Below are 21,651 nucleotides of genomic sequence, written 5' to 3' on the forward strand. Positions count from 1 at the left end.
TAACCCTGGAACATGGCGTCCATCTGTGGCCACAGAAAATCTAGTTTAGTTCTTTAAACTCATGTTTCTTCACACACTCCTGTCTGTAATAAAACCACACCTTGTTCAGAACAACCTACAGTTGAAGTCAGAAGTTTACATACAGCTTAGCCAAATACATTTAATTCCTGACATTTAATCCTAATTAAAATTCCCTGTCTTAGGTCAGTTAGGATCACCACTTTATTTTAAGTGTCAGAATAATAGTAGAGAGAATTATTTATTTCAGCTTGTATTTCTTTCATCACATTCCCAGTGGGTCAGAAGTTTAAATACACACAATTAGTATTTGGTTTCATTGCCTTTAAATTGTTTAACTTGGGTCAAACGTTTTGGGTAGCCTTCCACAAGCTTCCCACAATAAGTTGGGTGAATTTTGGCCCATTCCCCCTGACAGAGCTGGTGTAACTAAGTCAGGTTTGTAGGCCTCCTTGCTTGCACACGCTCTCACAGACACACGCGTCTCTCTCTCAGACACACGCGTCTCTCTCTCAGACACACGCGTCTCTCTCAGACACACGCGTCTCTCTCAGACACACGCGTCTCTCACAGACACACGCGTCTCTCTCACAGACACACGCGTCTCTCTCACAGACACACGCGTCTCTCACAGACACACGCGTCTCTCACAGACACACGCGTCTCTCACAGACACACGCGTCTCTCACAGACACACGCGTCTCTCACAGACACACGCGTCTCTCACACACACACGCGTCTCTCTCACAGACACACGCGTCTCTCTCACAGACACACGCGTCTCTCTCACAGACACACGCGTCTCTCTCACAGACACACGCGTCTCTCTCACAGACACACGCGTCTCTCTCAGACACACGCGTCTCTCTCACAGACACACGCGTCTCTCTCACAGACACACGCGTCTCTCTCACAGACACACGCGTCTCTCTCACAGACACACGCGTCTCTCTCACAGACACACGCGTCTCTCTCACAGACACACGCGTCTCTCTCACAGACACACGCGTCCTGTATTTTCTCTCCCACATACTAACATTCAGAGACTTAATTGACATTGTTCATTCAAGGCTTTATTGGGGTTAATCACAGCAGCACCATGACAGTCACACAGGACTAGAGACACTACTAATATTAGAATATATGAACCATATTTGAATGATATCATGACTCTGTCCAGGAAGACCAGACAAGCCTTCCTCTAACAACAACTCATATAAACCACAGAACAACTTGAAATCAGTAAACACAAGGTAGGTCATCTAACCCTAACCTCTGACCCCCGTCTGGTTCGTCTCCGTGCCTCAACTTCCTCTCATAGTAACCCTTTAGTCCCCTGTTGGAGCCTAGAGTAACTCCCTGTCATACTGCACACATTAAACAACTTTAGTGAAACCTGGGTCACGTCTCAGACGGCACCCTATTCCTTATATAGTGCACTTCCCCTATTGGCCCTGGTCAAAAGTAGGGCACTTTACAGAATAGGGTGCCATTTCAGACGGGGCCCTAGTTAACCTATACGCTACTAACCTAGGCTACGATAAAGATACAATCACAAGGTCAAACACAATACATATATACTGAGCGTACAAAACATTAAGAACACCTGCTCTTTTCCATGACAGAGACTGATCAGGTGAATCCAGGTGAAAGCTATGATCCCTTATTGAAGTCACAGGTTAAATCCACTTCGGTCAGTGTTTACAACATGGGCTGTATTCACTAAAGAACAGCAGCATGTAATATCAGCCTTCACACCAAAATGACAAAGACAGGAATGATGGATAGACTGACACCCCTCAGTAACAGATTCCTCCCTTCTCTACCATAAATATTAATCCCTCCTTCCCCTCAGTAACAGATTCCTCCCTTCTCCACCATAAATATTCATCCCTCCTTCCCCTCAGTAACAGATTCCTCCCTTCTCTACAATAAATATTAATCTCTTATCCCTCCCGATCCTTCCTTCCTATTTGCTGAGCATTGTTGTTGGTAAATAAAGGAATGACAGGAGAAATGTAACGGAAATAACTACAAGTCTGTCTGTCTGTGACCACGTCTGTCTGTCTGTGACCACGTCTGTCTGTCTGTCTGTCTGTCTGTCTGTGTGTGACCACGTCTGTCTGTCTGTCTGTGTGTGACCACGTCTGTCTGTCTGTCTGTGACCACGTCCGTCTGTCTGTCTGTCTGTCTGTGACCACGTCCGTCTGTCTGTCTGTCTGTGACCACGTCCGTCTGTCTGTCTGTGTGTGACCACGTCCGTCTGTCTGTGTGACCACGTCCGTCTGTCTGTGTGACCACGTCCGTCTGTCTGTGTGACCACGTCCGTCTGTCTGTGTGACCACGTCCGTCTGTCTGTGTGACCACGTCCGTCTGTCTGTGTGACCACGTCCGTCTGTCTGTCTGTCTGTGTGACCACGTCCGTCTGTCTGTCTGTCTGTGTGACCACGTCCGTCTGTCTGTGTCTGTGTGACCACGTCCGTCTGTCTGTCTGTCTGTGTGACCACGTCCGTCTGTCTGTCTGTCTGTGTGACCACGTCCGTCTGTCTGTCTGTCTGTGTGACCACGTCCGTCTGTCTGTCTGTCTGTGTGACCACGTCCGTCTGTCTGTCTGTCTGTGTGACCACGTCCGTCTGTCTGTCTGTCTGTGTGACCACGTCCGTCTGTCTGTCTGTCTGTGTGACCACATCCGTCTGTCTGTCTGTGTGACCACATCCGTCTGTCTGTCTGTCTGTGTGACCACATCCGTCTGTCTGTCTGTGTGACCACATCCGTCTGTCTGTCTGTCTGTGTGACCACATCCGTCTGTCTGTCTGTCTGTGTGACCACATCCGTCTGTCTGTCTGTCTGTGTGACCACATCCGTCTGTCTGTCTGTCTGTGTGACCACATCCGTCTGTCTGTCTGTCTGTGTGACCACATCCGTCTGTCTGTCTGTCTGTGTGACCACATCCGTCTGTCTGTCTGTCTGTGTGACCCTGTCTGTCTGTGTGACCACATCTGTCTGTCTGTGTGACCACATCTGTCTGTCTGTGTGACCACATCTGTCGGTCTGTGTGACCACATCTGTCGGTCTGTGTGACCACATCTGTCGGTCTGTGTGACCACATCTGTCGGTCTGTGTGACCACATCTGTCGGTCTGTGTGACCACATCTGTCGGTCTGTGTGACCACATCTGTCGGTCTGTGTGACCACATCTGTCTGTCTGTGTGACCACATCTGTCTGTCTGTGTGACCACATCTGTCTGTCTGTGTGACCACATCTGTCTGTCTGTGTGACCACATCTGTCTGTCTGTGTGACCACATCTGTCTGTCTGTGTGACCACATCTGTCTGTCTGTGTGACCACATCTGTCTGTCTGTGTGACCACATCTGTCTGTCTGTGTGACCACATCTGTCTGTCTGTGTGACCACATCTGTCTGTCTGTGTGACCACATCTGTCTGTCCGTCCGTCTATGTGTATGAGTCTGTCTGTCTATGTGGGTGTGTAAGGTGTGTGTGTGTTTGGGGCATTATTTGCTTGTGGTATGTGTGTTAGTCAGTCTGTGGTACGGAGATAGCAGGTCCCTTGGGGTCATCAAAACGGTCCATGGTGTGTAGCTGCATGATCATATGGAGGCCGTAGGTCAGGACCACGAGCATCAGTAGACTGGTGAGCAGTCCCATCCAGATACCAGGACTGAAGAACCCTGCACAGTCACTGGCATAGGAGAACTCTCCCCCTGCCACGTTGAAACCCTGGATCTAGAGGAGGTGAGAGAGAGAGAAGTTGTTTCAACTTGCAGTTAGTATTCTGTTTGTTTCACAGACACACACTGTTACACCCCCTACCTGGAAGTCCGTGAAGGAGACCCTCCACTGGTTAGCAGGGTCTTTGGAGGTGCGCGGAACCAGCAGGGGGTATCTGAAGTTAGTGACTGACTGACAGCGGTAGGAGTACTCAGCCGGTGCGTACACATTACGGCTCCCGTTAAACGTTGCTTTCTGACCGTCGTATTCTATCTCCACGGCGTCTAGCGTGAACCAGCGGCGAGCTGACACCTTGTAGTGGCGCTGGGACATGGCAAACCTGGAGACACACACACACACAGACAGAATGAGTTCAAAAGAGTTTGTATGTGTTTGTAACTGTGTGTGTGTGTGTGTGTGTGTGTGTGTGTCCAGTTTACTCACATTAGTTTGAAGGAACGGTGTCCCAGGATATTCTCATAGTTTAGAACCAGACTGACAGAGAAAGGTGAAAGAGAAATATTGTAATAAAAATGGCCAACATAATAATTAATTCCAATCATTTCCAAGTTCAGCAAGGCTGCTGTTTCCATAGCTTCTAACAAAGATCTAGACAGGATGTCAGAGGACTGTTCACAACTTCCTGTCCAGCTCTAAACCCAGAACTGCTGACCCCTAACCTCTGACCTGGAGTGTGATTGGTTGCAGAGGGAGCCCTGGAGCCTAGGGGTCACGCCCTCGCCAAAGGTCAGAGAGGTGAGGTCGTGTCGTTCCCAACGACCACCACGGAGCACGCTCACGGTCAGGTTCTCCGCCCACAGCATGATACAGCCGGCTCCGCCCTCCTGGAGAGAGAGATTAGAAATATATATCAGGCACAATCAACTCAAACAGCGGCACCCACAGCGGCACCCACAGCGGCACCCACAGCGGCACCCACAGCGGAACCCACAGCGGAACCCACAGCGGAACCCACAGCGGAACCCACAGCGGAACCCACAGCGGCACCCACAGCGGCACCCACAGCGGCACCCACAGCGGAACCCACAGCGGAACCCACAGCGGAACCCACAGCGGAACCCACAGCAGAACCAGGCCGATCTCCACAACAAATACGATGATGAAACTTCTCTGGCTGTTATCCCGTTACAGCGGGGCGAAGAGCACCACGTACTGCTCTGTTATCCCGTTACAGCGGGGCTAGGAGAGCACCACGTACTGCTCTGTTATCCCGTTACAGCGGGGCGAAGAGCACCACGTACTGCTCTGTTATCCCGTTACAGCGGGGCTAGGAGAGCACCACGTACTGCTCTGTTATCCCGTTACAGCGGGGCGAAGAGCACCACGTACTGCTCTGTTATCCCGTTACAGCGGGGCTAGGAGAGCACCACGTACTGCTCTGTTATCCCGTTAGAGCGGGGCAAAGAGCGCCACGTACTGCTCTGTTATCCCGTTACAGCGGGGCGAAGAGCACCACGTACTGCTCTGTTATCCCGTTACAGCGGGGCGAAGAGCACCACGTACTGCTCTGTTATCCCGTTACAGCGGGGCGAAGAGCACCACGTACTGCTCTGTTATCCCGTTACAGCGGGGCTAGGAGAGCACCACGTACTGCTCTGTTATCCCGTTACAGCGGGGCGAAGAGCACCACGTACTGCTCTGTTATCCCGTTACAGCGGGGCTAGGAGAGCACCACGTACTGCTCTGTTATCCCGTTACAGCGGGGCTAGGAGAGCACCACGTACTGCTCTGTTATCCCGTTACAGCAGGGCGAAGAGCACCACGTACTGCTCTGTTATCCCGTTACAGCGGGGCTAGGAGAGCACCACGTACTGCTCTGTTATCCCGTTACAGCGGGGCGAAGAGCACCACGTACTGCTCTGTTATCCCGTTACAGCGGGGCTAGGAGAGCACCACGTACTGCCGTGTTATCCCGTTACAGCGGGGCTAGGAGAGCACCACGTACTGCTCTGTTATCCCGTTACAGCGGGGCTAGGAGAGCACCACGTACTGCTCTGTTATCCCGTTACAGCGGGGTGAAGAGCACCATGTACTGCTCTGTTATCCTGTTACAGCAGGGTGAAGATCACCATCCCAACCGTGAAGCACGGGGGTGGCAGCATCATGTTGTGGGGGTGCTTTGCTGCAGGAGGGACTGGTGCACTTCACAAAATAGATGGCATCAAGAGGGAGGAAATTATGTGGATATATTGTAGCAACATCTCAAGATATCAGTCAGGAAGTTAAAGCTTGGTCGCAAATGGGTCTTCCAAATGGACAATGACCCCAAGCATACTTCCAAAGTTGTGGCAAAATGGCTTAAGGACAACAAAGTCAAGGTATTGGAGTGGCCATCACAAAGCCCTGACCTCAATCCTATAGAATATTTGTGGGTAGAACTGAAAAAGCGTGTGCGAGTGACGCCTACAAACCTGACTCAGTTACACCAGCTCTGTCAGGAGGAATGGGCCAAGAGGAGAGAGAGAGTTGGGAGGGGGAGGAGAGAGAAAGTTGGGAGGGGGAGGAGAGAGAGAGTTGGGAGGGGGAGGAGAGAGAGAGTTGGGAGGGGGAGGAGAGAGAGAGTTGGGAGGGGGAGGAGAGATAGAGTTGGGAGGGTGAGGAGAGAGAGAGTTGGGAGTGGGAGGAGAGAGAGAGTTGGGAGGGGGAGGAGAGAGAGAGTTGGGAGGGGGAGGAGAGAGAGAGTTGGGAGGGGGAGGAGAGAGAGAGTTGGGAGGGGGAGGAGAGAGAGAGTTGGGAGGGGGAGGAGAGAGAGAGTTGGGAGGGGGAGGAGAGAGAGAGTTGGGAGGGGGAGGAGAGATAGAGTTGGGAGGGGGAGGAGAGAGAGAGTTCTCATCCTGGAATATACAAGGCCTGAGGTTATCTGCCTTTGGCTAAAGAGCAGGAACCTGGACTTCATCAAAGAAATTGGAAATACAGACATTGTCATCCTACAACAAACATGATATAAAAGGAGATTGACTGGTTGGCACTGGTTGCCCTTTAGGTTTCAGATGGTATACCCAGTGTATATTCCTAATGTATGGTATACCCAGTGTCTATTCCTAGTGTCTATTCCTAGTGTATGGTATACCCAGTGTATATTCCTAATGTATGGTATACCCAGTGTATATTCCTAGTGTATGGTATACCCAGTGTATATTCCTAGTGTATGGTATACCCAGTGTATATTCCTAGTGCATGGTATACCCAGTGTCTATTCCTAGTGTCTATTCCTAGTGCATGGTATACCCAGTGTCTATTCCTAGTGTCTATTCCTAGTGCATGGTATACCCAGTGTCTATTCCTAGTGTCTATTCCTAGTGCACGGTATACCCAGTGTCTATTCCTAGTGTACGGTATACCCAGTGTATATTCCTAGTGCACGGTATACCCAGCGTCTATTCCTAGTGCACGGTATACCCAGCGTCTGTTCCTAGTGCACGGTATACCCAGCGTCTGTTCCTAGTGCACGGTATACCCAGCGTCTGTTCCTAGTGCACGGTATACCCAGCGTCTGTTCCTAGTGCACGGTATACCCAGCGTCTGTTCCTAGTGCACGGTATACCCAGCGTCTGTTCCTAGTGCACGGTATACCCAGCGTCTGTTCCTAGTGCACGGTATACCCAGCGTCTGTTCCTAGTGCACGGTATACCCAGCGTCTGTTCCTAGTGCACGGTATACCCAGCGTCTGTTCCTAGTGCACGGTATACCCAGCGTCTGTTCCTAGTGCACGGTATACCCAGCGTCTGTTCCTAGTGCACGGTATACCCAGCGTCTGTTCCTAGTGCACGGTATACCCAGCGTCTGTTCCTAGTGCACGGTATACCCAGCGTCTGTTCCTAGTGCACGGTATACCCAGCGTCTGTTCCTAGTGCACGGTATACCCAGCGTCTGTTCCTAGTGCACGGTATACCCAGCGTCTGTTCCTAGTGCACGGTATACCCAGCGTCTGTTCCTAGTGCACGGTATACCCAGCGTCTGTTCCTAGTGCACGGTATACCCAGCGTCTGTTCCTAGTGCACGGTATAACCAGCGTCTGTTCCTAGTGCACGGTATACCCAGCGTCTGTTCCTAGTGCACGGTATACCCAGCGTCTGTTCCTAGTGCACGGTATACCCAGCGTCTGTTCCTAGTGCACGGTATACCCAGCGTCTGTTCCTAGTGCACGGTATACCCAGCGTCTGTTCCTAGTGCACGGTATACCCAGCGTCTGTTCCTAGTGCACGGTATACCCAGCGTCTGTTCCTAGTGCACGGTATACCCAGCGTCTGTTCCTAGTGCACGGTATACCCAGCGTCTGTTCCTAGTGCACGGTATACCCAGCGTCTGTTCCTAGTGCACGGTATACCCAGCGTCTGTTCCTAGTGCACGGTATACCCAGCGTCTGTTCCTAGTGCACGGTATACCCAGCGTCTGTTCCTAGTGCACGGTATACCCAGCGTCTGTTCCTAGTGCACGGTATACCCAGCGTCTGTTCCTAGTGCACGGTATACCCAGCGTCTGTTCCTAGTGCACGGTATACCCAGCGTCTGTTCCTAGTGCACGGTATACCCAGCGTCTGTTCCTAGTGCACGGTATACCCAGCGTCTGTTCCTAGTGCACGGTATACCCAGCGTCTGTTCCTAGTGCACGGTATACCCAGCGTCTGTTCCTAGTGCACGGTATACCCAGCGTCTGTTCCTAGTGCACGGTATACCCAGCGTCTGTTCCTAGTGCACGGTATACCCAGCGTCTGTTCCTAGTGCACGGTATACCCAGCGTCTGTTCCTAGTGCACGGTATACCCAGCGTCTGTTCCTAGTGCACGGTATACCCAGCGTCTGTTCCTAGTGCACGGTATACCCAGCGTCTGTTCCTAGTGCACGGTATACCCAGCGTCTGTTCCTAGTGCACGGTATACCCAGCGTCTGTTCCTAGTGCACGGTATACCCAGCGTCTGTTCCTAGTGCACGGTATACCCAGCGTCTGTTCCTAGTGCACGGTATACCCAGCGTCTGTTCCTAGTGCACGGTATACCCAGCGTCTGTTCCTAGTGCACGGTATACCCAGTGTCTGTTCCTAGTGCACGGTATACCCAGTGTCTGTTCCTAGTGCACGGTATACCCAGTGTCTGTTCCTAGTGCACGGTATACCCAGTGTCTGTTCCTAGTGCACGGTATACCCAGTGTCTGTTCCTAGTGCACGGTATACCCAGTGTCTGTTCCTAGTGCACGGTATACCCAGTGTATGTTCCTAGTGCACGGTATACCCAGTGTTTGTTCCTAGTGCACGGTATACCCAGTGTCTGTTCCTAGTGTACGGTATACCCAGTGTCTGTTCCTAGTGTACGGTATACCCAGTGTCTGTTCCTAGTGTACGGTATACCCAGTGTCTGTTCCTAGTGTACGGTATACCCAGTGTCTGTTCCTAGTGTACGGTATACCCAGTGTCTATTCCTAGTGTACGGTATACCCAGTGTCTATTCCTAGTGTACGGTATACCCAGTGTCTATTCCTAGTGTACGGTATACCCAGTGTCTATTCCTAGTGTACGGTATACCCAGTGTCTATTCCTAGTGTACGGTATACCCAGTGTCTATTCCTAGTGTACGGTATACCCAGTGTCTATTCCTAGTGTACGGTATACCCAGTGTCTATTCCTAGTGTACGGTATACCCAGTGTCTATTCCTAGTGTACGGTATACCCAGTGTCTATTCCTAGTGTACGGTATACCCAGTGTCTATTCCTAGTGTACGGTATACCCAGTGTCTATTCCTAGTGTACGGTATACCCAGTGTCTATTCCTAGTGTACGGTATACCCAGTGTCTATTCCTAGTGCACGGTATACCCAGTGTCTATTCCTAGTGCACGGTATACCCAGTGTCTGTTCCTAATGTATGGTATACCCAGTGTCTATTCCTAGTGTATGGTATACCCAGTGTCTATTCCTAATGTATGGTATACCCAGTGTCTATTCCTAGTGTATGGTATACCCAGTGTCTATTCCGAGTGTATGGTATACCCAGTGTCTATTCCTAGTGTATGGTATACCCAGTGTCTATTCCTAGTGTATGGTATACCCAGTGTCTATTCCTAGTGTATGGTATACCCAGTGTATATTCCTATTGTATGATATACCCAGTGTATATTCCTAGTGCATGGTATACCCAGTGTATATTCCTAGTGCATGGTATACCCCAGTGTCTATTCCTAGTGTATATTCCTAGTGTATGGTATACCCAGTGTATATTCCTAGTGCATGGTATACCCCAGTGTCTATTCCTAGTGTATATTCCTAGTGTATGGTATACCCAGTGTCTATTCCTAGTGCATGGTATACCCAGTGTATATTCCTAGTGCATGGTATACCCAGTGTATATTCCTAGTGCATGGTATACCCAGTGTATATTCCTAGTGCATGGTATACCCAGTGTCTATTCCTAGTGCATGGTATACCCAGTGTATATTCCTAGTGCATGGTATACCCCAGTGTCTATTCCTAGTGTATATTCCTAGTGTATGGTATACCCAGTGTATATTCCTAGTGCATGGTATACCCAGTGTATATTCCTAGTGCACGGTATACCCAGTGTATATTCCTAGTGCATGGTATACCCCAGTGTCTATTCCTAGTGCATGGTATACCCAGTGTATATTCCTAGTGCATGGTATACCCAGTGTATATTCCTAGTGCATGGTATACCCCAGTGTCTATTCCTAGTGTATATTCCTAGTGTATGGTATACCCAGTGTATATTCCTAGTGCATGGTATACCCCAGTGTCTATTCCTAGTGTATATTCCTAGTGTATGGTATACCCAGTGTATATTCCTAGTGTATGGTATACCCAGTGTATATTCCTAGTGCGTGGTATACCCAGTGTATATTCCTAGTGCATGGTATACCCAGTGTATATTCCTAGTGTCTATTCCTAGTGTATGGTATACCCAGTGTATATTCCTAATGTATGGTATACCCAGTGTCTATTCCTAGTGTATGGTATACCCAGTGTATATTCCTAGTGTATATTCCTAGTGTATGGTATACCCAGTGTATATTCCTAGTGTATATTCCTAGTGTATGGTATACCCAGTGTATATTCCTAGTGTATATTCCTAGTGTATGGTATATCCAGTGTATATTCCTAGTGTATGGTATACCCAGTGTATATTCCTAGTGTATATTCCTAGTGTATGGTATACCCAGTGTATATTCCTAGTGTATATTCCTAGTGTATGTTATACCCAGTGTATATTCCTAGTGTATATTCCTAGTGTATGGTATATCCAGTGTATATTCCTAGTGTATATTCCTAGTGTATGGTATACCCAGTGTATATTCCTAGTGTATATTCCTAGTGTATGGTATACCCAGTGTATATTCCTAGTGTATATTCCTAGTGTATGGTATACCCAGTGTATATTCCTAGTGTATATTCCTAGTGTATGTTATACCCAGTGTATATTCCTAGTGTATATTCCTAGTGTATGGTATATCCAGTGTATATTCCTAGTGTATATTCCTAGTGTATGGTATACCCAGTGTATATTCCTAGTGTATATTCCTAGTGTATGGTATACCCAGTGTATATTCCTAGTGTATATTCCTAGTGTATGGTATATCCAGTGTATATTCCTAGTGTATATTCCTAGTGTATGGTATATCCAGTGTATATTCCTAGTGTATATTCCTAGTGTATGGTATACCCAGTGTATATTCCTAGTGTATATTCCTAGTGTATGGTATATCCAGTGTATATTCCTAGTGTATATTCCTAGTGTATGGTATATCCAGTGTATATTCCTAGTGTATATTCCTAGTGTATGGTATATCCAGTGTATATTCCTAGTGTATATTCCTAGTGTATGGTATATCCAGTGTATATTCCTAGTGTATATTCCTAGTGTATGGTATACCCAGTGTATATTCCTAGTGTATATTCCTAGTGTATGGTATATCCAGTGTATATTCCTAGTGTATATTCCTAGTGTATGGTATATCCAGTGTATATTCCTAGTGTATATTCCTAGTGTATGGTATATCCAGTGTATATTCCTAGTGTATGGTATACCCCAGTGTATATTCCTAGTGTATATTCCTAGTGTATATTCCTAGTGTACGGTATACCCCAGTGTATATTCCTAGTGTATATTCCTAGTGTATGGTATACCCCAGTGTATATTCCTAGTGTATATTCCTAGTGTCTATTCCTAGTGTATGGTATACCCAGTGTATATTCCTAGTGTATATTCCTAGTGTATGGTATACCCAGTGTATATTCCTAGTGTATATTCCTAGTGTATGGTATACCCAGTGTATATTCCTAGTGTATATTCCTAGTGTATGGTATACCCAGTGTATATTCCTAGTGTATATTCCTAGTGTATGGTATACCCAGTGTATATTCCTAGTGTATATTCCTAGTGTATGGTATACCCAGTGTAGATTTCCACACTATAAGATTGGAATAATACATGTGAAAATGTAATAATTCACAGTATGAAAAGAGGTGTTTGAAAAGACTGACTGAAATGTCAGCCTGTTTTGTTAGGATGGAGTTTTGGTCTGCCTGGTGACATCACTAGGCAGTAAATTCATTAATAACGCTGAAAACGAGCTGTTTTTGGTCTTTCCCTTCCCCACTCAGACCACTCCTTGAAAGACTCCTCTTGCTAAGAAGCCATTTTTGTTTCTTTTTGACCATTTTAATAGAAAACAATCACAGTAAGGTACTTAAATTGTTACCCAGAGATCAAAATCAGCCGCATTGGGCCGTTAAACAAGGTAGAAAGAAACAGATTTTACCTTAAACTCAACTGGAGGGTAGACTCCTGTCTTCTCCTTGACTAGTTTCTCTCCTCTTTCTCTCTCCCGCTGTCTGTCTCTCTCCCTCTTTCTGTCTCCGTACTGCAATAGGGAGCGCCCTCCTCCCACACTAGCCTCCATATCCATAGACAGAGATGACACCTCCTAGGGAGACAGAGAGAGGTGGTAACCACACATCAGAGACACAGAGAGAGAGATGATGACACCTCCTAGGGAGAAAGAGAGAGGTGTTAACCACACATCAGAGACACAGAGAGAGAGATGATGACACCTCCTAGGGAGAAAGAGAGAGGTGGTAACCACACATCAGAGACAGAGAGAGAGATGACAACTCCTAGGGAGACAGAGAGAGGTGGTAACAACACATCAGAGACAGATGGAGGGCTCTGGATGGATAGGCAAAGGATGGCTACTTTGAAGAATCTCAAATATAAAATATATTTAGATTTGTTTAACACTTTTTTGGTTACTACATGATTCCATATGTGTTATTTCATAGTTTTGATGTCTTCACTATTATTCTACAATGTAGAAACCCCTTGAATGAGTAGATGTGTCCAGACTTTTGACTGGTCCTGTACATCATAGACAGATTTAGAGTTAGAAAGTTGAATAAATGTAAACTCTCTTTCCTTGTATATGACAAACAAATAAAAACACACAGACATGGATAAACACACACTTACCCGTGAGGGTCTCATTGCAGTGTAGACGGCAGTGTAGGGGACAGACTGGCTCTTCATAATGCTCATCACCTGTCCAATCACCTCATCTAACACACACACACCAAGTTAGTCTTCAGCAATCTGCAGCATACTGTAATAAGGAACATGCAGGTGATGTTTGTCCCAGCAGAGCCACGTACAGTAGAACACTCTACTAGAACAGTAGACGCGTAAAACAGACCGGTAATACAGTAGACAGGTAAAACGGTTTTACAGTAGACCGGTAATACAGTAGACAGGTAAAACGGTTTTACAGTAGACCGGTAAAATGGTAGACCCGTAAAACAGTAGACCCGTAAAACAGTAGACCGGTAATACGGTTTTACAGTAGACCAGTAGACCGGTAATACAGTAGACCGGTAATACAGTAGACCGGTAAAACGGTTTTACAGTAGACCAGTAGACCGGTAAAACAGTAGACCCGTAAAACAGTAGACTGGTAGACCGGTAATACAGTAGACCGGTAAAACGGTTTTACAGTAGACCGGTAATACAGTAGACTGGTAAAACGGTTTTACAGTAGACCAGTAAAACGGTAGACCCGTAAAACAGTAGACCGGTAATACAGTAGACCGGTAATACAGTAGACCGGTAATACGGTTTTACAGTAGACCGGTAAAACGGTTATACAGTAGACCGGTAATACAGTAGACCGGTAATACGGTTTTACAGTAGACCAGTAGACCGGTAAAACGGTAGACCCGTAAAACGGTAGAACACTCACCATTCCCATTGAGAACCTCCTTAGCAGACATCAGATCAGATCTGTTAGAAACCAAAATCAGGTAAACCACACCCATATCTGTATAAACCACACACACACATTAAAAACAGACCAGTGAGATAAGCAGAATCGTGTGTGTGTGTATACCCGGTGCTGTAGGGTAGTCTGAAGACCAGCAGGGCGGGGGTAGACGCGTTGAGTCGTAGCTGGCTGAGCGTCTCTGGTTCCATGTAGAGAGGAGAGGTGTCTAATTGGTCCTGGAGTTGACCGATCACAGCACTGGATGCTGGCCAGGCCACGGCAGGCAGGACCAATGGGGAAGGGCTGGAGAGGAGCGCCCCCTCGAGGTTAGGGAAGGCACTGTCCTGCTTGTTGCCAAACGCCCCTCCGTACATGGTGAAGTCCTCAATGCTCATCTGGGGGGGAGCAAGCGAGCGAGCGCGAGAGCGAGAGCGAGAGAGTCACACAAACAGTAAAAGACATAGGCTAACTAATATATGGGATACATAGGTAGGTTTGCGAGAGTGTGTGTGTGTTACCTTGTCCTGCAGGAAGAGCAGTACGTTGCGCGGGGCGGACCCCAGGGCGGTCTCCAGGTATGAGCTCAGCTGAGTGACACCCACTATGTGACCAGCAGCAGGAACAGCCTGAGACGGCAGACCAGACCTGACATCGTTCAGGAGGGCCAGAAAAACAGGAAAAACTAAGAGGATACGCCTGACAAGTAAACCAATGTTGAATTTCCAAAGTAAAAAGTATCCCTTGGGTTAGTCAGGGTTAGTCTGATTAATCAGGCTGAAATACACCATTAGTCAGGGTTAGTCTAATTAATCAGGCTGAAATACACCATTAGTCAGGGTTAGTCTGATTAATCAGACTGAAATACACCGTTAGTCAGGGTTAGTCTGATTAATCAGGCTGAAATACACCATTAGTCAGGGTTAGTCTGATTAATCAGGCTGAAATACACCATTTATTGGTATATACAGCCTGAAACTCATGCAAATGTTCCTTACAATCCAGAATGTTTACTTTTTTTTTTTTTACATTTAAACTTATTCTACCGGTTGTCTGTGGGGTTTGTCCTTCAGCTCTAAATTTTAAACACAAAATCCACAGGAAAGTATTGTTGATGTTACTTTTTAGAGAGCTGGTAGGGATACGGTTGGTAATGAGGTCAAATTAGTTTCATATTCGATATTCAAATTAAAGTTTGTCACATGCACCGAATACAACAGGTGTAGTAGACCTTAGTGAAATGCTGAATACAACAGGTGTAGTAGACCTTAGTGAAATGCTGAATACAACAGGTGTAGTAGACCTTAGTGAAATGCTGAATACAACAGGTGTAGTAGACCTTAGTGAAATGCTGAATACAACAGGTGTAGTAGACCCCACAGTGAAATGCTGAATACAACAGGTGTAGTAGACCTCAGTGAAATGCTTACTTACAAGCCCTTAACCAACAATGCTTTAAGAAGTTTTGAAAAAGTGCTAAGTAATTTTTAGGAATAATAAATAAATAAACAATTAGAATTGAACAGCAGCAGTAAAATAACAATAGTGAGACTATATACAGGGGGTACCGGTACAGAGTCAATGTGGAGACTATATACAGAGGGTACTGGTACAGAGTCAATGTGGAGACTATATACAGGGGGTACCGGTACAGAGTCAATGTGGAGGCTATATACAGGGGGTACCAGTACAGAGTCAATGTGGAGACTATATACAGAGGGTACTGGTACAGAGTCAATGTGGAGACTATATACAGGGGGTACCGGTACAGAGTCAATGTGGAGACTATATACAGGGGGTACTAGTACAGAGTCAATGTGGAGGCTATATACAGGGGGTACCAGTACAGAGTCAATGTGGAGGCTATATACAGGGGGTACTGGTACAGAGTCTATGTGGAGACTATATACAGGGGGTACCAGTACAGAGTCAATGTGGAGACTATATACAGAGGGTACTGGTACAGAGTCTATGTGGAGACTATATACAGGGGGTACCAGTACAGAGTCAATGTGGAGGCTATATACAGGGGGTACTGGTACAGAGTCTATGTGGAGACTATATACAGGGGGTACCAGTACAGAGTCAATGTGGAGGCTATATACAGGGGGTACCAGTACAGAGTCTATGTGGAGACTATATACAGGGGGTACTGGTACAGAGTCAATGTGGAGGCTATATACAGGGGGTACTGGTACAGAGTCAATGTGGAGGCTATATACAGGGGGTACCGGTACAGAGTTAATGTGGAGGCTATATACAGGGGGTACTGGTACAGAGTCAATGTGGAGGCTATATACAGGGGGTACTGGTACAGAGTCAATGTGGAGGCTATATACAGGGGGTACTGGTACAGAGTCAATGTGGAGGCTATATACAGGGGGTACTGGTACAGAGTTAATGTGGAGGCTATATACAGGGGGTACTGGTACAGAGTCAATGTGGAGGCTATATACAGGGGGTACTGGTACAGAGTCAATGTGGAGGCTATATACAGGGGGTACCGGTACAGAGTCAATGTGGAGGCTATATACAGGGGGTACTGGTACAGAGTCAATGTGGAGGCTATATACAGGGGGTACTGGTACAGAGTCAATGTGGAGGCTATATACAGGGGGTACCGGTACAGAGTCAATGTGGAGGCTATATACAGGGTATTACGGTACAGAGTCAATGTGGAGGCTATATACAGGGGGTACTGGTACAGAGTCAATGTGGAGGCTATATACAGGGGGTACCGGTACAGAGTCAATGTGGAGGCTATATACAGGGGGTACCAGTACAGAGTCAATGTGGAGGCTATATACAGGGGGTACCGGTACAGAGTCAATGTGGAGGCTATATACAGGGTATTACGGTACAGAGTCAATGTGGAGGCTATATACAGGGGGTACTGGTACAGAGTCAATGTGGAGGCTATATACAGGGGGTACCGGTACAGAGTCAATGTGGAGGCTATATACAGGGGGTACCAGTACAGAGTCAATGTGGAGGCTATATACAGGGGGTACTAGTACAGAGTCAATATGGAGGCTATATACAGGGGGTACCAGTACAGAGTCAATGTGGAGGCTATATACAGGGGGTACCGGTACAGAGTCAATGTGGAGGCTATATACAGGGGGTACCGGTACAGAGTCAATGTGGAGGCTATATACAGGGGGTACCGGTACAGAGTCAATGTGGAGGCTATATACAGGGGGTACTGGTACAGAGTCAATGTGGAGGCTATATACAGGGTATTACGGTACAGAGTCAATGTGGAGGCTATATACAGGGGGTACTGGTACAGAGTCAATGTGGAGGCTATATACAGGGGGTACCGGTACAGAGTCAATGTGGAGGCTATATACAGGGGGTACCAGTACAGAGTCAATGTGGAGGCTATATACAGGGGGTACCGGTACAGAGTCAATGTGGAGGCTATATACAGGGGGTACTGGTACAGAGTCAATGTGGAGGCTATATACAGAGGGTACCGGTACAGAGTCAATGTGGAGGCTATATACAGGGGGTACCAGTACAGAGTCAATGTGGAGGCTATATACAGGGGGTACTGGTACAGAGTCAATGTGGAGGCTATATACAGAGGGTACCAGTACAGAGTCAATGTGGAGGCTATATACAGGGGGTACCAGTACAGAGTCAATGTGGAGGCTATATACAGGGGGTACTGGTACAGAGTCAATGTGGAGGCTATATACAGGGGGTACTGGTACAGAGTCAATGTGGAGGCTATATACAGGGGGTACTGGTACAGAGTCAATGTGGAGGCTATATACAGGGGGTACTGGTACAGAGTCAATGTGGAGGCTATATACAGGGGGTACCGGTACAGAGTCAATGTGGAGGCTATATACAGGGGGTACTGGTACAGAGTCAATGTGGAGGCTATATACAGGGGGTACTGGTACAGAGTCAATGTGGAGGCTATATACAGGGGGTACTGGTACAGAGTCAATGTGGAGGCTATATACAGGGGGTACCGGTACAGAGTCAATGTGGAGGCTATATACAGGGGGTACTGGTACAGAGTCAATGTGGAGACTATATACAGAGGGTACCAGTACAGAGTCAATGTGGAGGCTATATACAGGGGGTACTGGTACAGAGTCAATGTGGAGGCTATATACAGGGGGTACCGGTACAGAGTCAATGTGGAGGCTATATACAGAGGGTACCAGTACAGAGTCAATGTGGAGGCTATATACAGGGGGTACTGGTACAGAGTCAATGTGGAGGCTATATACAGGGGGTACCAGTACAGAGTCAATGTGGAGGCTATATACAGGGGGTACCGGTACAGAGTCAATATGGAGGCTATATACAGGGTGTTACGGTACAGAGTCAATGTGGAGGCTATATACAGGGGGTACTGGTACAGAGTCAATGTGGAGGCTATATACAGGGGGTACTGGTACAGAGTCAATGTGGAGGCTATATACAGGGGGTACTGGTACAGAGTCAATGTGGAGGCTATATACAGGGGGTACCGGTACAGAGTCAATGTGGAGGCTATATACAGGGGGTACTGGTACAGAGTCAATGTGGAGACTATATACAGAGGGTACCAGTACAGAGTCAATGTGGAGGCTATATACAGGGGGTACTGGTACAGAGTCAATGTGGAGGCTATATACAGGGGGTACCGGTACAGAGTCAATGTGGAGGCTATATACAGAGGGTACCAGTACAGAGTCAATGTGGAGGCTATATACAGGGGGTACTGGTACAGAGTCAATGTGGAGGCTATATACAGGGGGTACTGGTACAGAGTCAATGTGGAGGCTATATACAGGGAGTACTGGTACAGAGTCAATGTGGAGGCTATATACAGAGGGTACTGGTACAGAGTCAATGTGGAGGCTATATACAGGGGGTACCAGTACAGAGTCAATGTGGAGGCTATATACAGGGGGTACCAGTACAGAGTCAATGTGGAGGCTATATATAGGGGGTACTGGTACAGAGTCAATGTGGAGGCTATATACAGGGGGTACTGGTACAGAGTCAATGTGGAGGCTATATACAGGGGGTACTGGTACAGAGTCAATGTGGAGGCTATATACAGGGGGTACTGGTACAGAGTCAATGTGGAGGCTATATACAGGGGGTACTGGTACAGAGTCAATGTGGAGGCTATATACAGGGAGTACTGGTACAGAGTCAATGTGGAGGCTATATACAGAGGGTACTGGTACAGAGTCAATGTGGAGGCTATATACAGGGGGTACCAGTACAGAGTCAATGTGGAGGCTATATACAGGGGGTACCAGTACAGAGTCAATGTGGAGGCTATATATACAGGGGGTACTGGTACAGAGTCAATGTGGAGGCTATATATACAGGGGGTACTGGTACAGAGTCAATGTGGAGGCTATATACAGGGGGTACCGGTACAGAGTCAATGTGGAGGCTATATACAGAGGGTACTGGTACAGAGTGAATGTGGAGGCTATATACAGAGGGTACTGGTACAGAGTCAATGTGGAGACTATATACAGGGGGTACCAGTACAGAGTCAATGTGGAGGCTATATACAGGGGGTACCAGTACAGAGTCAATGTGGAGGCTATATATACAGGGGGTACTGGTACAGAGTCAATGTGGAGGCTATATATACAGGGGGTACTGGTACAGAGTCAATGTGGAGGCTATATACAGGGGGTACCGGTACAGAGTCAATGTGGAGGCTATATACAGGGGGTACCGGTACAGAGTCAATGTGGAGGCTATATATACAGGGGGTACTGGTACAGAGTCAATGTGGAGGCTATATACAGGGGGTACCGGTACAGAGTCAATGTGGAGGCTATATACAGGGGGTACCGGTACAGAGTCAATGTGGAGGCTATATACAGGGGGTACCGGTACAGAGTCAATGTGGAGACTATATACAGGGGGTACCGGTACAGAGTCAATGTGGAGGCTATATACAGGGGGTACTGGTACAGAGTCAATGTGGAGGCTATATACAGGGGGTACCTGTACAGAGTCAATGTGGAGGCTATATACAGGGGGTACCGGTACAGAGTCAATGTGGAGGCTATATACAGGGGGTACTGGTACAGAGTCAATGTGGAGGCTATATACAGAGGGTACCGGTACAGAGTCAATGTGGAGGCTATATACAGGGGGTACTGGTACAGAGTCAATGTGGAGGCTATATACAGAGGGTACCGGTACAGAGTCAATGTGGAGGCTATATACAGGGGGTACCGGTACAGAGTCAATGTGGAGGCTATATACAGGGGGTACCAGTACAGAGTCAATGTGGAGGCTATATACAGAGGGTACTGGTACAGAGTTAATGTGGAGGCTATATACAGGGGGTACCGGTACAGAGTCAATGTGGAGGCTATATACAGGGGGTACCGGAACAGAGTCAATGTGGAGGCTATATACAGGGGGTACCGGTACAGAGTCAATGTGGAGGCTATATACAGGGGGTACCGGTACAGAGTCAATGTGGAGGCTATATACAGGGGGTACCGGTACAGAGTCAATGTGGAGGCTATATACAGGGGGTACCGGTACAGAGTCAATGTGGAGGCTATATACAGGGGGTACCGGTACAGAGTCAATGTGGAGGCTATATACAGGGGGTACCAGTACAGAGTCAATGTGGAGGCTATATACAGGGGGTACCAGTACAGAGTCAATGTGGAGGCTGTATACAGGGGGTACCGGTACAGAGTCAATGTGGAGGCTATATACAGGGGGTACCGGTACAGAGTCAATGTGGAGGCTATATACAGGGGGTACCAGTACAGAGTCAATGTGGAGGCTATATACAGGGGGTACTGGTACAGAGTCAATGTGGAGGCTATATACAGGGGGTACCGGTACAGAGTCAATGTGGAGGCTATATACAGGGGGTACCGGTACAGAGTCAATGTGGAGGCTATATACAGGGGGTACTGGTACAGAGTCAATATGGAGGCTATATACAGGGGGTACCGGTACAGAGTCAATGTGGAGGCTATATACAGGGGGTACCGGTACAGAGTCAATGTGGAGGCTATATACAGAGGGTACCGGTACAGAGTCAATGTGGAGGCTATATACAGGGGGTACCGGTACAGAGTCAATGTGGAGGCTATATACAGAGGGTACCGGTACAGAGTCAATGTGGAGGCTATATACAGGGGGAACTGGTACAGAGTCAATGTGGAGGCTATATACAGGGGGTAACAGTACAGAGTCAATGTGGAGGCTATATACAGGGGGTACCAGTACAGAGTCAATGTGGAGGCTATATACAGGGGGTACTGGTACAGAGTCAATGTGGAGGCTATATACAGGGGGTACCGGTACAGAGTCAATGTGGAGGCTATATACAGGGGGTACCGGTACAGAGTCAATGTGGAGGCTATATACAGGGGGTACCGGTACAGAGTCAATATGGAGGCTATATACAGGGGGTACTGGTACAGAGTCAATGTGGAGGCTATATACAGGGGGTACTGGTACAGAGTCAATGTGGAGACTATATACAGGGGGTACTGGTACAGAGTCAATGTGGAGACTATATACAGGGGGTACTGGTACAGAGTCAATGTGGAGACTATATACAGGGGGTACCGGTACAGAGTCAATGTGGAGGCTATATACAGGGGGTACCGGTACA

The 21,651-nt window shown here is 47.6% G+C and overlaps 1 protein-coding gene across 1 annotated transcript in view; it reads right to left on the reverse strand.

Annotated features, from left to right (window-relative positions):
- Positions 1-3,406: 3,406 nt before the first annotated feature.
- LOC110512774 (V-type proton ATPase subunit S1) overlaps positions 3,407-21,651 on the reverse strand; it is a 32,845-nt gene continuing 14,600 nt past the window's right edge. The window contains exons 2-10 of the mRNA XM_036947860.1: positions 14,543-14,669; positions 14,151-14,419; positions 14,004-14,044; positions 13,241-13,326; positions 12,534-12,698; positions 4,437-4,594; positions 4,194-4,244; positions 3,852-4,089; positions 3,407-3,764 (exon numbers count right to left, since the gene is read on the reverse strand). Coding sequence (XP_036803755.1) covers positions 3,555-3,764; positions 3,852-4,089; positions 4,194-4,244; positions 4,437-4,594; positions 12,534-12,698; positions 13,241-13,326; positions 14,004-14,044; positions 14,151-14,419; positions 14,543-14,669 — 1,345 coding nt within the window. The 3' untranslated portion in view covers positions 3,407-3,554. The remainder of the gene's footprint in view (positions 3,765-3,851; positions 4,090-4,193; positions 4,245-4,436; positions 4,595-12,533; positions 12,699-13,240; positions 13,327-14,003; positions 14,045-14,150; positions 14,420-14,542; positions 14,670-21,651) is intronic.

This window comes from Oncorhynchus mykiss, chromosome 16 (assembly GCF_013265735.2).
Source record: "Oncorhynchus mykiss isolate Arlee chromosome 16, USDA_OmykA_1.1, whole genome shotgun sequence".
Taxonomy (NCBI): Eukaryota; Metazoa; Chordata; class Actinopteri; order Salmoniformes; family Salmonidae; genus Oncorhynchus; species Oncorhynchus mykiss.